The following is a 21,509-nucleotide window of genomic DNA, read 5'->3' on the forward strand; positions in this document are numbered from 1 at the left end:
TCAAGGACATTCAAAGACTTGTCCCGAAGCCAATCTTGCGTTGTCTTGGCTGTGTGCTAAGGCTCATTGTCCTGTTGGAAGGTTAACATTCGCCCCAGTCTGAGGACCTAAGTGCTCTGGAGCAGGTTTTCATCAAGGATCTCTCTGTACTTTGCTCCGTTCATCTTTGCCTTGAGCGGAGCAAAATAACTGTGATGCTGCCACCACCATGCTTCACCGTAGTGATGATGCCAGGTTTCCTCCAGACGTGACACTTGGCATTCAGGCCTGAGAGTTCACTCTTGGTTTCATCAGACCAGAGAATCTTATTTCACATAGTCTGTGGGTCTTTAGGTGCCTTTTGGCAACTCCAAGCGGGCTGTCATGTGCCTTTTACTGAGGAGTGTCTTCCGTCTGGCCACTCTACCCTAAAGGCCTGATTTGGTGGAGTGCTGCAGAGATGGTTGTCCTTCTGGAAGGTTCTCCACTGTCCACAGAGGAACTCAAGAGCTCTGTCAGAGTGACCATCGGGTTCTTGGTCACCTCCCTGACCAAGTTCCTTCTCCCCGATTGCTGAGTTTGGCCAGGCGGCCAGATCTAGGAAGAGTCTTGGTGGTTCCAAACTACTTCCATTTTAAGAATGATGAAGGCCAATGTGTTCTTGGGGACCTTCAATTCTGCAGAAATGTTTTTGTACCCTTCCCCAGATCTGTGCCTCGACACAATCATGTCTTTGAGCTCTACGGACAATTCCTTTGACCTCACGGCTTGGTTTTTGCTCTGACATGCACTTTCAACTGTGGGACTTTAGATGTGTGTGTCTTTCCAAATCATGTCCAATCAATTGAATTTACCACAGTTGGACTCCAATCAAATTGTAGAAACATCTCAAGGATGATCAATGGAAAACAGGATGCACCTGAGCTCAATTTTGAGTCTCATAGCAAAGGGCCTGAACACTTATGTAAATAAGATATTTCTGTTTTTTTATTTTTAATACATTTGGAAAAATATCTAAACCTGTTTTTGCTTTGTCATTATTGGGTATTGTGTGTAGATTGCTTTATTTTGGAATTAAGTTCGAATAAGGCTGTAACGTGACTGTGGAAAAAGTCAAAGGGTGTGAATACTTCCCGAAAGCACTAACTCTAAAACCCAAACCTGGTGGCTCTCGTATGTGCACAGAAAACATGCTAGTTTACCTCATGGGATGCATTGCCAGCTGAGCAGCATTCACAAAATAGCCAAGCAAAAATTAGGGGACAACATTGACCAGCTGGCAGAGAGTAGAGAAGGAGAGATTTGTAAACTTCTTTCTTTCCACCATCATCACAAAATAGTGATGAGTAATTGTCATTTCAATGAATTTTCCCCCTCTCTCTCTCCCTCTGACCTAGTGGACAGAGGACTGCAATGACAAGAAAGACGGGAGTTGGTCACCCTCGTGGGGGAGGGGCTCCACCAAACCAGTGAGTGTTTGGACTGTGTATGATGTGTCTGAATTCTGGAGGAAATGCTGGCTGGCTGAAGGTCTACACACAACACACAGCTGTGCTGAACCTCTATGTACGATCATTGATTAGAGGGAAACGAGATCTCAATGACAGCCAAGATTACTAACATTTGGCTCCAGTCAGACATGCATACATACAGCACATTACTGCTGTTTCATTGGGTTACTATTTTGGTCACATAGAAATGCCCTTAGGACACAACCGTCATTAGCAAGCTCCATGCTAAAAGAGACCAGATGCATTTTGAATTCAATTTATTTAATCTCTGATGATGGCAGCTTTGCTTACGATGTATATCAGTTTGAGGCTCTGCTGAAGTGTAGGATGGATGAAGACAAGTGTTCATCACTTGCAAAATGTAGGCATAAGTAAGTTTCTACCGGGCATGCTGGCAGCTGGGCTGATAACATATCCAGACTGGCTGGTCATAAATTGAGACCTCTCTCACTAATCCTCCTCCAATTTGCATGGGCTTTATGGTGCTAGTGTGTTTGCATAGCTAACTACCCTGTGATATCATGGTACAGTAGGTGTTGTTCTGTCAGTGGTGGAATATAGGGGGTTGTAGCCGTGTTCAGTTATGTTTCTGAATGCTGACGTCATAGTCCGGTGGATGGGGGTTCCCCCATGTGCCGCCTCCGGCTTTGTGTTTGTCTGTGCCTGTTGGCAACGACGACGTGGCAGAGTGCGTTTGCCCGTGTCTGCTAGCACAGGGTGCAGGGAGACACACACATGTCTCTGGCTCTCTCTGTCTCCTCCTGTTTCAACCAATGATGTGTGGTAGAGGTCTACCGATTATGATTTTTCAACGCCGATTCCGATTAATCGGCCGATTTTAAATAAATAAAGTAAAAATGTTTTAAATATTTTTTTATATATATTTGTAATAATGACAATTACAACAATACTGAATGATCAATTAACACTTTTATTTTAACTTAATATAATACATCAATAAAATCAATTTAGTCTCAAATAAATAATGAAACATGTTCAATTTGGTTTAAATAATGCAATAACAGTGTTGGAGAAGAAAGTAAAAGTGCAATATGTGCCATGTTAAAAAGCTAACGTTTAAGTTCCTTGCTCAGAACATGAGAACATATGAAAGCTGGTGGTACCTTTTAACATGAGTCTTCAATATTCCCAGGTAAGAAGTTTTAGGTTGTAGTTATTATAGGACTATTTCTCTCTATACCATTTGTATTTCATATACCTTTGACTATTGGATGTTCTAATAGGTACTTTAGTATTGCCAGCCAAATCTCGGGAGTTGATAGGCTTGAAGTCATAAACAGCGCAATGCTTGAAGCACAGCGAAGGGCTGCTGGCAAATGCAGGAAAGTGCTGTTTGAATGAATGCTTACGAGCCTGCTGCTGCCTACCACCACTCAGTCAGACTGCTCTATCAATTCATAGACTTAATTATAATAACACACAGAAATACGAGCCTTAGGTCATTAATATGGTCAAATCCGGAAACTATCATTTTGAAAACAAAACGTTTATTCTTTCAGTGAAATACGGAACCGTTCCATATTTTATCTAACGGGTGGCATCTATAAGTCTAAATATTGCTGTTACATTGCACAACCTTCAATGTTATGTCATAATTATGTGAAATTCTGGCAAATTAGTTCGCAACGAGCCAGGTGGCCCAAACTGTGGCATATACCCTGACTCTGCGTGCAATGAACGCAAGAGAAGTGACACAATTTCCCTAATTAATATTGCCTGCTAACATGAATTTCTTTGAACTAAATATGCAGGTGTAAGAAAATATACTTCTGTGTATTGATTTTAAGAAAGGCATTGATGTTTATGGTTAGGTACATTTGTGCAACGATTGTGCTTTTTTCGCAAATGCGCTTTTGTTAAATCATCCCTCGTTTGGCGAAGTTGGCTGTCTTTGTTAGGAAGAAATGGTCTTCACACAGTTCGCAACGAGCCAGGTGGCCCAAACTGCTGCCTATACCCTAACTCTGTAGCACAGAACGCAAGAGAAGTGACACAATTTCCCTAGTTAAAAGAAATTCATGTTAGCAGGCAATATTAACTAAATATGCAGGTTTAAAAATATATACTTGTGTATTGATTTTAAGAAAGGTGTTGATGTTTATGGTTAGGTACACATTGGTGCAACGACAGTGCTTTTTTCGCGAATGCGCTTGTTAAATCACCCGTTTGGCGAAGTAGGCTATGATTCAATGATAAATTAACAGGCGGCACCGCATCGATTATATGCAGCGCAGGACAAGCTATATCAACTAGTAATATCATCAACCATGTGTAGTTAACTAGTGATTATGTTAAGATTGATTGTTTTTTATAAGATAAGTTTAATGCTAGCCAGCACCTTACCTTGGCTCCTTGCTGCACTTGCATAACAGGTAGTCAGCCTGCCACGCAGTGTCCTCGTGGAGTGCAATGTAATCAGCCATAATCGGTGTCCAAAAATGCCGATTACCAATTGTTATGAAAACTTGAAATCGTCCCTAATTAATCGGTCGACCTCTAATGTGTGGTAGTGTTCCATTGTTAGTGTCGGTTTGATTGTGTTGGACCGACCACGGCTTGCCCAGGGTGAGCCCTCTTGGGGGGTGAGCCCTCTTGAGGAGGCTCGCCCTAGAGCATTTTATGGGGCCATTTTATGGGGCCTGCTATGCCAAATACTGTTTATTAACCACTATTTTACTGGGTATATTGACAGAAACACATTTCTTTTACACCAAGAGCCCGGGGACACATTGCAGGGTAGAGGAGAAGATTGTGCTTATTTCTTTATTTAAAAGTAGCTCTCATGCTAGAAAAGGTTGGAGACCCTTGCCTTAGGGGCTCCCCATAACCAGGAATGCTGTTTCAGCTACATACAAGCTACCTCAAGCTCTGATACTTACATAAACTGCAATGGCTTTGAGTAAGGTAAGGTTTTGATTTTGCTCCAGTCGATGACCTGACATGGTTAGTATGTGCATGTAAAAATTATTCTATAGTTCGGCCTATAGGTTGTGTATGGTAACAATACATTGATACTGTATGGTGAGGTGACCTGAGGTTGAAAGAAAGATTTATTTTTGGGTCCGTATTAATAGTTTGTACCTTAGGTCATAAAGGCATAGGTAGATAGTATGGTCAGGTATGTTAGGTGTTTGTGTTGCTGGAGAGAGAGTGACGCAGGGCTGCTGCTGCAGCCTGCCCTCTGGTCTTCTGGGCACTGATTCAGTCATCTGCCACCTGCTTCTTTGCTTCACTTTCATTTGAACTAAGCAGTTGGAGCCCTTTCTAAGCCCTTCTTTGCACACAGAGTGACTTGAGGCTGTCTTGTGGACAGTTGGGTTGGTTGTAGTCAGGTAAAGACTGAGGGTTAGAGGTTAGTGTCTGGGGTGTGTCGGTTTCTGACGAAGAGATTTGAGGACAGCAGTTTCAGGATAGCAGTGTAACTGAATCTCTTGACTTCTCTGGGATCACAGAGGACCTAGTTTTCACTTTCATCTCAATCTGCACAGTCATGACTCATGTTGCTCCCATATCGATCCCAGAAACAGAGAGCTATTCAGATGCTGATCAGGCCCTTGTGAGGATGTATTGATTTTAGCCTAGGCTGCAGCCCAAATGCTACCCTAATCGCTATAAATGCACTACTTTTGACCAGGGCCGATAGAGAGATGCAGCTTTAGTCTTTCTCCCTTTCAGCTGTTACTGTGGGCTAAGGAAAAGAAAATAGAGAGAGAGGAAAAGGGGAGACATATTATTCTTTGTATCATCGCCTGATATATTTTTTTCCTTTCCCAAGCACTAGGCTGTTATCTGGTGGGATAAGGCGGCTGCGTTACGTCTGACAAATGACTTTGTGAGAGGCACTGATGAAATAATCAAATTACATGAAATTGAATTAACAGAGAACATGACCTTCTGGCTTGGCCTATTGAGTCTCTCTGTGTGGTATCTGCGTACAGTGTTGTGGGTCTGGGTTGTGTGCATTAGAAAACGTTACATTTTTTTTGGGTGAAACTGGGAGGTACCTGAACTTGTCTCAAACTGCTCTGAGGAATGTAAACACATGGACAGAAACCACTAGGGTCACCAGGGGTTAGCGGAATACCCCAGCCAGTCAGGCAGGCAGTCTGTAGTAGGGTTAAGAGGTGTGTGTGTGTGTCCGTCCGTCCACTGAACCAAGGCACTGACTGGCTGCTCTATTTGTCAACCTGTATGCATGCAGCCAGCCTGTACTAGGGTATGGGGCCAGACTGACAATTGGGACAAAACAGTCACTGGCTGCTGCAACCTTTATTCAGCCAGCAGCAGTCAGTTGTGCTTAGCAGCACCGAGTCAGAATGGCCATGGGGAGCTGTGGTTGCTCGGGGTTACCAGCCCTGTCAGCATTCTGGTTCTCCCTTGGTACCCAACATGACCATCGCCCCTCCCTCCACCCACACCTCTCTCTCCCTCGCTTTTATCCTCCCTTCCTCCCTCCCTCAGTGCTCATGGTAACATTCATCATGTAAATGGTCTTCAGACTCAGCAGCAGACACAGACCTGCCTGATAGACAATTACAGACATATCTCAATTTATTACCCCACACCGCTGCTATCCACGAACTGTGGATGGGAACATATTGGATCCTTACTCTCCTCCCTCATAGATAATACAAATGTGTCTTATTGATAATACAATCAGCATTGCATATCACATTTCTGCAAAGGAGGATTTGATATGGTATTGATCTTAATCCCTCTCTTCCTCCCACTGTCTATCTCTGTCTGTCTGTCTCTAACCCCCCCCCACGCAGGATGAGTGGGACCACAGTAGTAATGGCAGTACAGGGTCCAGGCCCAGCTCTGGCTCTAGACCTGGTTCAGGCTCCAGGTCTGGTAGCAGAGGGAGGAACAACCAATTCAGAGGGCCAGCCAAGGTACAGGTAACTAACCATACTACTGCTTTAACATTAGACCACCACGTCCCCGGACATTTAGCTCGATCATCAGTTACAGCAAAAAAAACTGCGTGCCTTTCATGATCAGGAAAGATCAATTCCTGTATTTTCAGATACTTGAGGGAGGGTGGCCTATCTATTTGGCATGTAGCTAGCTAAGCAAACAACTTGTCATTTATCTTGCTTGTTGAGAGACTAGGCTTTTTTGGAAAGAGCTTGACATTTGCAAGTATTTGCATTTAACTCGTCCTGGTAAAGTTATGTTACCAAATCAAGCAATATTTGGAAATAACTTTCTAGTTTATCCCCTGACAGTTAGCTCGTTAACTAGCCAAATTGATGTGCTCTGTCATTAGCTACTGTAACTAGCTAGCCAATTTGCCGTGGTCCATCAATTCATCTTGTAGCCCAAGGGTCTCCTACAGGTCCATTGTGAGCTACCAGTAGCTCAGAGCCCACCTATGAGTAGCTCGCCAAACAATTCTGAATGTATTTTTCACGTTTTCCACTGCAAACTGTCATGAACAAATCTCACAAGTATCAGACACCTCAAGCTCCCGACTACTATCCAATCCACGTTGACATTATCCCACCCCTAGTTTATCACAATTGGCTTAAAAAGCCAAAGGTAAGACAATATCTACCAATTCATTTCCAGCAATATTGCCTGTGAGGATCTGCCTTTTTACTGAAGTTGCTGGGAAATGACTAACAACACAGCTCTTAGCTCCCTCTGTAGATGCCTACTGGACAACTTATTTGTATTGCTCTTAAATCTTTTTAATGAATTTTAATCTTATTAACACTTTGTTTTAGCTAGCTATTTGTGTAGGTAGCTATCAAGTAAACACAATGATATGTTTGTCTATCATTTACTTTATGTAGCCAGTTAGCGATGATGATGATGATAACTGTCTTCTGGGTAGACAAACTTTCCCCCAAAACTTATCAATTTAATGTTAACTGCAAAGTAAATGTGGGAAAAAACACATTTGTATAAAAAAAAAAGTCCCTCATAGCTGTTGTGATGGGATGATCGTCTTTCCACTGAATGGTGCATTTAAAGGATGTATATGAAACAAGGGGTCATGGAGAAGGAAACACTTCACCAATCACCGTAGTATTATTTGTCATTCTATATACAGTGCATTTGGAATGTATTCAGACCCCTTTACCTTTTCCACATTTTGTTACGTTAGTCTTATTCTAAAATTGATTAAATTGTTTTTTCCCCCTCATCAATCTACACACAATACTCCTTAATTACAAAGCAAAAACAGATTATTAGAAAATGTTGCTAAAAATATATATAAATAAATCACTATCACATTTACACAAGTATTCACATCTTTTACTCAGTACTTTGTTGAAGCACCTTTAGCAGCGATTACAGCCTTGAGTCTTGGGTATGACGCTAAAAGCTTGGCACACCTGTATCTGGGGAGTTTCTCCCATTCCGCTCTGTCGGGTTGGATGGGGAGCATCGCTGCACAGCTATTTTCAGGTCTCTCCAGAGATGTTAGATCGGGTTCAAGCCCGGGCTCTGGCTGGGCCACTCAATGACATTCAGAGACTCCTGCGTTGTCTTGGCTCTGCTTAGGGTTGTTGTCCTATTGGACGGTGAACCTTTGCCCCAGTCTGAGGTCCTGAGCGCTCTGGAGCAGGTTTTCATAAAGGATCTCTCTGTACTTTGCTCCGTTCATCTTTCCCTCAATCCTGACTAGTCTCCCAGTCCCTGCCGCTGAAAAAAAAAAACATTCCCACAGCATGATGCTGCCACCACCATGCTTCACCTTAGGGATGGTGCCAGGATTCCTCCAGACGTGACACTTGGCATTCAGGCCAAAGAGTTCAATCTTGGTTTCATCAGACCAGAGAATCTTGTTTTTCATGGTCTGATAATCTTTAGGTGCCTTTTGGCAAACTCCAAGTGGGCTGTCGTGCCTTTTTCTGAGGAATGGCTTCCGTCTGGCCACTCTAACATAAAAGCCTGATTGGTGGTGCTGCAGAGATGGTTGTCTTTCTGGAAGGTTCTCCTATCTCCACAGAGGAGCTCTGTCAGAGTGACCATTGGGTTCTTGGTCACCTCCCTGAGCAAGGCTTTTCTCCCCCAATTGCTCAGTTTGGCCAGGCGGCCAGCTTTAGGAAGAGTCTTGGCGGTTCCAAACTTCTTCCATTTAAGAATGATCGAGGCCAATGTGTTCTTGGGGACCTTCAATGCTGCAGAAATGTTTTGGTACTCTTCCCCAGATCAGTGCCTCGACACAATCCTGTCTCGGAGCTCTACGGACAATTTCTCTACAGACCTCATGGCTTGGTTTTGCTCTGACATGCACTGTCAACTGTGGGACCTTTTATAAAGACAGGTGTGTGCCTCTCCAAATCATGTCCAATCAATTGAATTTACCACAAGTGGGCTCCAATCAAGTTGTAGAAACATCTCGGATGATCAATTAAAACAGTATGCACCTGAGCTCAATTTCGAGTCTCATAGCAAAGGGTCTGAATACTTATGCAAATAAGGTATTTCTGTTTTCTATTTTTAATAAATCTGCCCCAAAATGTAAAAACCTGTTTTTTGCTTTGTCGTTGTGGGGTATTGTGTGTAGATTGAGAAATACTACTTTAAAAAAATCAATTTTAGAATAACGCTGTAAAGTAACAAATAATGTGGAAAATCAAGGGGTCTGAATACTTTCCCGACTGCACTGTACACTGAACAAAAATATAAACATAACATGCAACAATTTCAGAGATTTTTTTGAGTTACTGTTCGTAGAAGGAAATCATTCAATCAAAATAAATTCAGTAGGCCCTAATCTGTGGATTTCACATGACTGGCCAGGGGCTGGGGAGCCAGGCCCAGGCCCAGCCAATCAGAATTAGTTTTTCCCCCACAATGGGGCTTTATTACAGACAGATATACTCCTCAGCACTCGACAACCCCCTGCAGGTGAAGAAGTCGGATGTGGAGGTCCTGAGCTGGCGTGGTTACACGTGGTCTGCCTTTGTGAGGCATGTTGGACGTACTGCCAAATTCTCTAAAACGACGTTGGAGACATGAACATTAAATTCTCTGGTAGTCAGCATGCCAATTGCACACTCCCTCAACTTGACATTTGTGGCATTGTGTTGAGTGACAAAACTGCACATTTTAGTGGCGTTATTGTCCCCAGCACAAGGTGCACCTGTGTAATGAGCATGCTGTTTAAACAGCTTCTTGATTTGCCACACCTGTCAGGTGGATAGGGTTATCTTAGCAAAGGAGAAATGCTCACTTACAGAGATGTAAACAAATGTTTGCCCAAAATTTGAGACATAAGGTTTTTTGTGCGTATGGAACATTTCTGGGATCTTTTATTTCAGCTCATGAAACATGGGACCAACACTTTGCTTGTTGCATTTTATATTTTTGTTGAGTATATTAACATTTCATCCCTAAAAAATAAACAATATGAAATTTAAACCAACAGTTTGCAAAATACTTTTGAACGTTCTGAAATAATGGACTTTAACATCACTCAAGGAACTAATTTTCAACCCAGGGACTGCGGTTGAAAATTAGCTGGCTGGCTAAAACCGGCACTTTTACTGAAACGTTGATTAATGTGCACTGTCCCTGTAAAAAATAAAATAAACTCAAACTCAAACCAGTCAATCAACTGCAGCATATTACTATAGCAGTGGCCATGGATGTAACCTGGAAAAGGATGAATATTTTTGTTGAAATCGATAGGCCATTGCCTAATACCAGAATTAAGATGGACCTGCCTATTCATTCATATAGATATCTGATTTTATAAATATAAATACATCTATTTTGAGCATCCAGATATGTGACAAGCCTATATGATCAATGGCTTGCGCTTCACATTTGCAACATGGATCATGCAATGCAGGCATGCACAGTCAGGATCTAATTTTGTGGCCATAACCTTAACTACTTTGTTGGATAATTATCACTGTTAAAAAATTCATCAGACTCATTTTGGCTTACTGGAACATGACAGCCAGCCAAAGGTAGCCTACCTCTTTTTGAACCACTTTATAGATTTATTCAAATGACTAGCATTTCTGTTGTCAATACTTCAACCTCAATAGAGTAGCCTAGTAGCTTAGTAATAGTTGAAAGTTGGCTGTGGCGCTGTAATGTGGAGACAAGTTTATTACAAGTGGCGCCTGGCCCATCAATGATGAGAATGGCGTATTTGATTTACATATCCACCAGCTTTGCACAGTTTCTGTAATCAATATATCTGCATCTAGCTACTCATAAAAGTAGCTAGACTAGTGAGTGCAATGTTAACTTTATTAGAAGTAGCCTACGTTTTGAAATGTGCCCACCTATAGTCCCGGTGCCCAGTGGTCCTGCGGGCTGCCAACTCTCTGTCCTGTCTGTCCTGTCTGTCTGTCTGTCTGTCTGTCTGTCTGTCTGTCTGTCTGTCTGTCTGTCCTCGTCGAATAGTGGAGTTTTCTAGGCAGATACCATGGTGTGTTTTCTAGGCAGATACCATGGTGTGTTTTCTAGGCAGATATCATGGTGTGTTTTCTAGGCAGATACCATGGTGTGTTTTCTAGGCAGATACCATGGTGTGTTTTCTAGGCAGATACCATGGTGTGTTTTCTAGGCAGATACCATGGTGTGTTTTTTAGGCAGATACCATGGTGTGTTTTCTAGGCAGATACCATGGTGTGTTTTCTAGGCAGATACCATGGTGTGTTTTCTAGGCAGATACCATGGTGTGTTTTCTAAGATGAGACCGTGGCAGCTAACATTCAGACCTAATGACTACACTCCCAGTCAGTAGCCTTTTGGACGTGTGTGTAGACTACTCCCCTTGATAGGCATTGAGTTGGACAGTTAACGGGTTGTTTGTTTAATGAAAATTCCTTTGATCCCTGCGTCTCATATTTTACATTACAAAATGACTGTGTTATTATGATGATATTACAGATGTTATGATCGGCACATTGCAGTGATGAATAGGCCTATCTATACCTTGCAAATCGCCTTGTCATCTATTTATCGCTCGATCAACATGGACTTCTGTAAATTATCCAAAACCTTGCGACATGTAGTTTGACTACTGGGCTATTGTCAGAACATTTTGTTGCAAAATAATTTCATAGAATAGCTATATGATGTGAAATGCTGAACACGTGCACAATGTTTGCAGTGCCACGCATTGATTCCTATGCCACCAGTTTAGTGAGTGGTTCCCCCAGTGATGTCACAAAGCAATTGACAACTGTTTTTCAGAATCTCTGCAAATGCACATGAAGTAGTTCTCTTTTATTTTTTTTAAATTAGGTTATTATTGGCTGTGAATAGGCTACTGGGTGGTTGTTGGGTTGATTTGTAACAGTTGTTTACCCTGTTCAAATTTTTCATTATACACCCTTTAACTAGTGTCACTACATCAATGACTGTTAGTATTCAAGTTAAGTATTAGTTTAATGAAGCACTGTGACAATGGACACCAAGATGCCCCTTTTTGATTAATATTAAGCTGTAGTAGTAGATGTGTTCTGTAAAGTGATATATAGATAATACACTGTTGTAACATGTTGTCTTTCAGAATGGGAACAGGGAAGGATCCTTTGACATCCTGGGTACTGACATCTGGGCTGCTAACACCATGGACTCTCATGGGTATGTCATGTATGTACTATTTACTCATTCATTACTCACCACCCCACAGCTCCCCATCACCACACACTCCACATTAACACCATGGACTCATGGGTATGTCATGTATTGACCAACACATTCCCTACCCATCAATGGGTAGGAAAAATATGCAGTATTACAAGCTTCTACAGATGTATAGCTTGTAGTCTGTTTACATTCATAGGCTTCATTGTCTTTATGGGTGGTTGGATGGGTAGTCCAGGTTAGCCTGACTACACATCCACATCACTCCTGCCAAACACCACACTCACTGAGTGTGGATTTGCATTCCTCCCTGACGTCTTGTAGAATGCAAACACGTTCTGATTGGTCCCAGAAACTGATGGGTTGAGCAAGAGCAGGCCTACACTAATCAAGTCATTGGCTTTGATACTCTGATTGGTTGGAGACTATCCAAATCGCTGAATAATTTGTTTTATAACCCCCTCATTTTGACATCGGCACAAATGACTTCTAGGATGGCAGTTTCAGAATGAATGTATAGACTGATCGATAGAGCAGCGGAATTAACTTCAGGATGAGTCGTCAGGCAGTGGGTTGGTGTCTTCAGCTTTTGAAACTGTACAGTCTCTTGTCCTCATATAGTGGTGGCTACCCTCTCCAGACCATACAAGCTGATGCTAGGAAAACATTACCTGCTTTGGTGTTGTCAGACTGGAGAGCCACAGGGGCCCGACTGTGCTAACAAAATAACTACATTAGCAACGGCTTAGCCTCAGGCTAAATTAAATACATTTACAGCCACACCTTCTTTCAGCATCAGCAAGCTGTTTTTTAATTGCTGATGATTTCTGCCCCCTAACAGCTTAAACAAGGGAAAATGTGGTTTGTTCTGATTAACAATTCATATCAGCATTTGTTTTATGAATCCCAGAGTTTTTTTTAAAATTATTATTATTTTTTTGCTACAAGCTTAATTAGCCCGAGTTTCTCTATTTATTGGAGTCATGACGACAATGTCACCTTTCTGAGTATGCACCCAAAATGGAACCCTATTATCTATACTGTGCACTTCTTTTGACCAGAGCCCTATTGGCCCTGGTCAAAAGTTTGGCTCTATGTAGGCAATATGGTACCATTTGGGATGTAGCCTAAGATTCAGCTCTGGGCCTGTTTGTGATGCCTTCTAGAGGGGTAGACTCACTCTGTAATCACAAATACGTGCTTCAAAGATGAACACCTATACAAAACAAACTCTTCTGGGATGAGATGACCAGCTGCCACGCACACACGATGGAAGCCCACCCTGTTACTACGACAAAGCTGTAATTGGATTAGTCAGAAACCCAACCCCCCTTTTCTGTGACCAGGGGCTGTATTTGCTTACCAACAAGCTGTTATATTCTGTATCAGATTCATGATAGATTCATGTAATGGCTGGATTAAAACTGCCACTCTTTCAATTTTGTGATTTACGTTTTAATCGGCACACTGAAACATATGGTAACATCATTTGACTGAGAGTTTTAAAGGAGCTATTAGCTGGGCATCATCAGGGGGTCATTTAAAGTAGTTAGGATGACCAGGCATCTTCAAGGGGTGTTCCTAAAGTAGCTAGGCTGCCTATAGGCATCATTAAGGGGCAGCTAGGCATCAGGGGTGTTTTGGGTGATTAAATTGATGATCACATGTCTTGTTTTGGTGGCTTAGAGAAGTGGGCAGATGGAGTTGGTGATGGACTTCACAGTTTATGCTCTGAGTGGATGCTCTAAGAACAATGGGTGTCTTTCCTGCTATTAACAGACCTCGTCCTGTCCTGTTTTGTAGTTGGGCATCCAGCCTGAGTGTATTAACTGTCATGTCATTGTAACAGTGTAGGTTCCGTCCCTCTCTTCGCCCCAACCCGGGCTCGAACCAGGGACCCTTGCACACATCAACAACTGACACCCACGAAGCAACGTTACCCATCGCGCCACAAAAGCCGCGGCCCTTGCAACGCAAGGGGAAACCCTACTTCAAGTCTCAGAGCGAGTGACGTCACTGATCGAAACGCTATTAGCGCGCACCACCGCTAACTAACTAGCCATTTCACATCGGTTACATCATCTTCCTCACCTATGTTGTGTTGTTTTTGTAGGGGGGCAACGTGGGACCTCCAGCCTGAAAAGCTGGACTTCAGCCAGTTCCACAGGAAACCCTTCCGGGGAACACCAAAGCACCTTCCACACATCGACAGAGAGGGGTCAGTGCATCTTCAGCCTCAATTAAATAAAAAAAAGGCTCCTGTCCAAAGGCTCCTTGACTTGAACATAGAGGAACATGGTCACTCCTAATTCACTCGCTACCATTTTCCCTTGGCCCTAACCCTTCAATGTTTCCTCTTTGCAGATCTGAAAGCCCATACATCCCTCCCATTGATCCTCTTCCATGGGATAAACATGACAATGATGATGCTGGTCCATTCCATTACTACTTAGAACTGTAGGTGTCTGTAGCCTCTGCTAGACTCTTCCTGCCCCAGTTCTCTCAGCCTCAGTACTGGGTTATCATATAGGCTCAATCTCAATTAGTCTTTCCACGATTCCTCACAACCTGTCCTCACATCGTTCTCAACCATATTGGAGAAGGTCCATGGTCCCGCCCCTCAAACCACCTTCTCCAATGAGTTTTGAGAAGGAGGTGAGGAAAGAGGATGTGAGGAATTGAGAATGAGCCACAGCCCACTGTATAAGGAAGTCCCTATCAGAGCCCAATCTACTACACCTGTTCATCCTGTCTCCATCTCTGTTTCTGTCTTTCAGGATGATGAAAGGCAAGTTTGAATATGATGATGGGATCAACTTGAACGACATGGAGCAGTTCCTGCCAGGCCTTACCGTAAGTTACCGATCTTCTATCTCTGTCCTCTTCTGTAGATCAAGTCTTCTATCTTTATCTCTATCCTCTATAGGGGCGGCAGGTAGCCTAGTGGTTAGAGCGTTGGGCCAGTAACCGAAAGGTTGCTGGATCGAATCCCCGAGCTGACAAAGTAAAAATCTGTCGTTCTGCCCCTGAACAAGGCAGTTAACCCACTGTTCCCCAGTAGGCCGTCACTGACTTGCCTAGTTAAATAAAGGTTAAAAAAATAAATAAATAAAAATCCTCTTTCTGCTTTCTATCAAGACCATAAACCTACTTGTTGGCAGGGAGCTCCACCTGATGGCTAGAAGATAGAACAACGGTACTTTAGTGAAAGAAAGGTATTGAGTATTCTTGTGTGAGTGTTGTCCTTTTACTGCCACCCTGTGGTAGTTTCAAGGTAAGTTCCATCCATCCTCATCATAAAGCACTGTAGTGCTGATGAGACTTAACCTTTGCTGGATCTCTGTATCTATCTTGAAAACCCTAAATGGAACACATCCCTACGACCAACTTTCTTTAGCTCTGTAGCCAAGATAACTGTAAAACAATGCAATTCAGTAAACTTTAATCATCCCAAGGGGTAATTATTGCTGTCAGGAATAAGATACAGATACAACTAGGTTGGGTCTTGCATGTCTACAGTACTGCGTCACTGTGTGCCAGTCGGGTTTGTCTGCTCTGCAGTGGTCTGCTGACGGGCAGGATGTTGGCACAGGGGCACTGGAGGGTCATGAGGACAGGGCAGGACACACACACACACACCCCCCCCCACCCCTGCCCACATCACAGCCATGACGCCATCCCACGCCAGGCCAAGCCAGTCTCCAGGCTATTGTTATCGTTTCATTGTGACCACCGTCTCCTTTGCCTGACTGCATTCTAAAATACACAGACGCCCCACAACAACGTAAGGAAGGAACTGTGACTGCAAGGATACAGATGACCCTGAAAGTAAAACTCAAATCATAGCCAAAAAAGTAGAAAATAGACCAAAGACAGTAACTCCTCAAGATGACTGAATATTAGTGTTTATGATCATGCTTCCTCTACTCTGCAGTGCCTGATACTATTTATCATGAGACCTGGCAATGCCAGTCCTGTTTCCCTCAGTGTTTGTCAATAGTGACATTCAGTGGGTCTGATGCCAATTGCCCTCTGTTGGTCTTAGTAACTCAGCCACATAGAGCTCTCTATTGTCCCCTGCTACGATCCTGTGACCAGGACCAGCCAGTCAGTCCCTGGGTTTACCTCACTGATAACCTGACTAAATATAGCAGCAGACCACGCCAGGCCGCTAAGCCTCTGTGATTGACTGGAGCTCTGTGTGTACAATGCCTTGAAAAGATATTTCTACCTTTCTGTTTTTCTCTGCATATTTTTGTTCAATCAAAACCTAATATTAGATGAAGGGAACCTGAGTGAACAAATAACATTTAGATAATTATTTTATTAACTAAGTTATGCAACATCAAATGCCCCTGTGTGAACAAGTAATTGCCCCCTTACACTCAATAACTGGTTGTGCCACCTTTAGCTGTAATGCCTGCAACCGAACACTTCCTGTATGGAAGAATTTTGGCCCACTCTTCCATGCAGAACTGCTTTAACTATGTGACATTTGTGGGGTTTTGAGCATGAACTGCTCATTTCAGGTCCTGTCACATCTCAATCGGGTTTAGGTCTGGACATTGACTAGGCCATTCCAAAACTGTAAATGTGCTTCTTTTCAGTCATTCGGATGTACTTTCATGTGTGTTTTGGATCGTTGTCTTGCTGCATGACCCAGCTGCGCTTCAGCTTATGGACGGATGGCCTGACATTCTCCTTTTAGAATGATCTCATGCAGAGCAGAATTCATGGTTTCTTTGATGATGGCAAGTCGTCCAGGCAGCAAAGCTTCCCCAAACCCTCACAATACCACCACCATGCTTGACTGTTGGTATGACGTTCTAAATGTGGAATGTAGTGTTTGGTTTTCGGCAGGAATAATGGGACCCATGTCGTCCAAAAAGTTCCACTTTTGACTTGCATGTCCATAGAACATTCTTCCTGGAGTCTTGACGATCATCCAGGTGCTAGTTTTGGCAAACTAGAGTTTACTTTTTGGACAATATGGGTGCTGTTATTTCTGGCAAAAACCAAACACTGCATTCCACAGTAAGAACCTCATACCAACAGTCAAGCATGGTGGTGGTAGCTGAAGCGCAGCTGGGTCATGCAGTAAGACAATGATCCAAAACACACAAGTCTAAATCAGAATGGCTGGAAAGCAACAAATCTATTGTCTTGGAATGAGACTGACGTGCTGCTGCCGTGGGAAGGAAGCTTACTGTATGTTTGTTCCACTCTGTCTCCCTGATGGTGAAGGGTAGTCGGTGTCATGTTTGTGTGTGTGGCTAGAAATTGTGTACATCCTGCGAATCAGAATCATGAATAGGAGTAGGGCTATTCATATGTGCAGCTTTGGGCAGTCTTCAGTAGGGATAAACTGTTAAATGTTTTGGAACAGTGAGGTACTACCTGAAATCATCCAATAACAACACAGATTTTGGTCTGTTGCGAAACGTTTTTGCTACAGTGTGCCCTACTGAACACAGCCCTGATGTAGGCATAATGTCTGAAACTGGCCCTGAGTGCAATGCAATGGGGAACAGGGACACAATGTGCAGACAGAACTCTCTGTGTTAATGTAACACTGACTAGACCAGTTAGTCAACAGTGACCTGCCACTTCCACAGTCTTCACCCTTTAGACTCTAGGGGGGTAGTCTGGGCCAAGAGACTACGTAACCTACAACCCCCCCCCCTCCTCCACCACTTCCTCAGTCACTTCCGAGAGAGGGGCAAGAGGGAGAACATCTCTGCAAAACATGTCCCTCGGGAGCCCTGCTAGCTTCCCTGGAATGCAGCTGATTGCACCACATACACACCCCTCCCGACCCTAGCGCCTGTGTTACGATGACATTGTAGACAGGTTAGATTCTTGCAGGATGAATCCCTGGTGCTGGAGTGAGACGTGCTTCATTAAAGATGAGTCAAGCCCTTCCCGCTCCTCATTCCCACTCCTGACATAGTTTACACTGGGAGTGGGTGTGTGTCATGTGGTCCCACCCACCCTTACCCTAGCAGAGATGGTTTACATCAGGTCAGCTTTAAGAGCAGGGCATGGCAGGGACCCCTCATGTTCCCATAGTTTATAGTGGCAGACAGACGGACAGCTCAGTCATTGGGCAGATGATGTCAACAGAAGACGTGCTGTTGTGACATACACAACTATGTGTGCATTTGGCGGCTGATGTCAACAGGAGATGTGTTATTGTGACAGGCCTATACATCTGTGTGCTCTGGGGCATTCTGAGCATGCATGTCCACAAACAACCCATCCACACAACTGAATTTGGTGTGATGTGTTGTCATGCATGGGTCTGTCTGTGAAATGAAACCATGTCTGTGTGTGTGTGTGGTACTGGGTAGGACAGATGATTGTGTCTGTAAATATGTACTTTTTTTAGTACCCTAACAACATCTAGTTGCCCTGTTCAGGGTTCGTAAGGTCATAAATCCTGGAAAAATCATGGCAATTTGGAAATTGTGTATTCCAGGCCTCGAAAAATAATACAATCAGAAAAGTCATGGAAATATGTTTTAAAATTGGTTCATGTAATTCATTTAGGCAAACTTTTTAAATAGTGTGTCTATCATGTAAAAATCTACATATCAGCCATGATCAGAATGACCCTTCAGAGCATGCCTCTGTGTGTACTGTATGTGCATCACCTGCATATAGTATGTGTGCCAATGCGAATGGGCAGTTGGTGACGGAGAGCAAGGGAGACATTGCAGTAGCAGGTAGTCTATAAAATAATTATAGACAACAGACTCTAACTAGATAACTAGCCAGGATACAAGCTATTTCGCTCTCCGACTATTTAGCTATTATTAGCATGTGTTAATGTCATCGCTATGTCCTGAAAACTTTCCGCTGGCACTCGTTAATAACCTCAAATGGCCGACGTGCAGAAGATGAACGGGACAGGTGCTACATATTTCGGGTGTAAAACAATGTCTCAAGCACTGAATATTAGGAGATGAGAAGTACAAAGCTGGGGTTCCCCTCTATTCAACAGTAGCCATGTTATTCTGACAACGTTAAATAAATATTTTTAGAATTGCCTAATTGACAAACTCCCATGCTGTCAATTCATTGAAAGAGGGAATTATTTTAAAAAGACAATATTTTATATAAGGGTGGCCTACCATCCCCCAGGAGAGCGACTGGATGTGCAGGCTTTTGTTCCATCCATGCGATAACACAACACATTCTAAAAATCATCTGCTCAGCAGGACCTTGATAAGCTGACTCGGGTGTGTTTGAGCAGGGCTGGATCAAAAGCCTGCACTGCACACCAATTAACTTTCCAGATGGAGTGTTGTTCAACTTTGTGGGTCCTTAAGTGACTTGCTGAAGGGAGCAACGCCAGGAGATGATACGTGGGATCAGAGACCACATTTATGCTTACTTTTTCATGTATGCATAGACGCAACAAATTATTGGTCATGGAAATTTGGTTAAAAGTCATGGAAATTTGTCAAAGTGTATGAACCCTGCTTGTTTGTGCGACTGCGACTTGTGTGCAGAAGTCCTCTGGCACCATTTTTATTTCAATGGGTATTACTCGCATTTGATCATATTCTCTCTTTTCCTATGGCTTAAAGGGCTCTGTTTTTGCATTGACATTAGAGCCGGCTTGTCTGTTTCCGTGTACTTGCGTGGAAGCGTGCTTGTGCTTATGTCCTGTGTGCGCTCATGTCCGTCGCTCCATTTGTTCTCATTCATTAACTCTCAATGGTCTTGACCCCTGATGAGGACTAAACTAATGTTGGTCAACATCAGGGTGATTTTTATTTAACCTTTATTTAACTAGGCAAGTCATTTTAAGAACACATTCTTATTTACAATGACGGCCTACCCCGGCCAAACCTGGACGACGCTGGACCAATTGTGCGCCGCCCTATGGGACTCCCAATCACGGCCGGATGTGATGCAGCCTGGATTCGACCAGGGACTACAGTGACGCCTCTTGCACTGAGATGCAGTGGGAGCTTATAGTAGATTATAATAGATTAACTGTAGTTTTCCTCCCCTGTCTTCTGCCTCTGTCTCAGTGGGGCTGGTTGTTTTCCCAGGAAGGAGGAAGGCTGATAGCCTTGTCCCAGATGACTTTTTTCTGTTTTGCCACTTCCTATCGTCATTGTCATGTCAATGACCATAGGAGTTGACAAAACCACACAAACTAATCTGGCACCAGGCTGAGGTTTACCCTCCTGTACATTCTTCTCTTTCTGGTGGTGCTTTGGTACTGAGCCAGTCAGTATGGGCCTGGCGGGCTGACCGGTGGTGGCCGAGCCGGGACCACAGAGTTACTGAGGACACATCCGCTCCGTCCGCTCTGGTTCCTTCCTGCTGAACAAAGCGACCAGAGGGCCAGACCAAAGACGTCTCCTCAGACTGGCTGGCCCCCCCCGGTCTACGTGCACCGGAGCAGGAGTCTTCGGTGCAGCCAGCTAGCCCTCATGACTCTAACTGGGGACAGTATGTAACACAGGCCTGCCTGGGTCTGCTCCCTCCTCCATTCTTGTCCTCCTCCTTCTCCCTCCTTCACGTCCACAGTAGAACAATGTGGAGGTCAGTGCGGCGAGCAGCCCCGTCCTACTCCCTTTTCCTGCCATTGTCAGTCAGAGAGGAGAGCAGAGAGCCTCCGCTCTGCTCCCAGTGACCGACCACAGAAGAACACACACAATGTATTTGGCACTCAAACTCAATCACTGTTGTTTTCCCCGCTGCCATTTTTGCGTGTGAATGGATTCATTTATTAGTTCTTTATTTATTATGTCTTTATACTCCAAACCTCAATATTATATACATCAAAATTCTTTGACATTTAACAACACATCCAAGTTCATGAATGAATGTAAGACATCTGGGACTTTGAGTATCAACACTTTCCACTCCATAATCATCACTTCTGGTGGTCTGATCCTGAGCATCTTATTGGTTGGCCAGACCGAGGACGATTGCATCATAATAGTCAGTGGCTGTTGGAGGTACCTCCCCTATGGGAGTGGGAGCTAGGCCTGGGCTGTGTCCCAAAGGGCACCCTATTCCCTTTTTACTGCACTACATTTGACCAGAGCCCTATGGAGCCTGGTCAGAAGTAGTGCACTAAAGGGAATAGTTTGCCATTTGGGACGCATCACTGGATATCCTGCACGCCATGGCTCCCCGATCCCCATTTTGGGTCATCCTCCTTCCCCTGTATTTATGAGACTGGAAACCAGACAAACCACACTGGCCTGATTTGAGATGGGAGAGAGAGAGAAAGAGATGGGAGGAATGGAGAGAGACGAGAGGTGCTGCGTGGATGGGATGGGACACGGAGGGGAAAGAAGGAGAGAAGGACTTGACGGGTGGATGGTAGAGGTAAACATAGTGTCTGTGTGGGCCACACCCGCCCGCCCGCTATAGAGGCCCCTCTCTGTGCCCCTGCCA

At 43.7% G+C, this 21,509-nt stretch overlaps 1 protein-coding gene across 7 annotated transcripts in view; it reads left to right on the forward strand.

The window, feature by feature from the left end:
- Nucleotides 1-21,509, forward strand: part of LOC106561224 (CBP80/20-dependent translation initiation factor) — a 157,929-nt gene that overhangs the window by 21,016 nt on the left and 115,404 nt on the right. For 2 of the 7 annotated variants that reach the window (XM_014124945.2, XM_045688107.1), the window contains exons 3-8: nt 1,377-1,448; nt 6,284-6,412; nt 12,007-12,089; nt 14,197-14,301; nt 14,448-14,540; nt 14,861-14,936. In XM_014124945.2, the coding sequence (XP_013980420.1) occupies nt 1,377-1,448; nt 6,284-6,412; nt 12,007-12,089; nt 14,197-14,301; nt 14,448-14,540; nt 14,861-14,936 (558 nt within the window). The remainder of the gene's footprint in view (nt 1-1,376; nt 1,449-6,283; nt 6,413-12,006; nt 12,090-14,196; nt 14,302-14,447; nt 14,541-14,860; nt 14,937-21,509) is intronic. The other 5 variants (XM_014124951.2, XM_014124977.2, XM_014124986.2 and 2 more) reach the window with 5 other exon arrangements.

This window comes from Salmo salar, chromosome ssa01 (assembly GCF_905237065.1).
Source record: "Salmo salar chromosome ssa01, Ssal_v3.1, whole genome shotgun sequence".
In the NCBI taxonomy this organism is placed as follows: domain Eukaryota; kingdom Metazoa; phylum Chordata; class Actinopteri; order Salmoniformes; family Salmonidae; genus Salmo; species Salmo salar.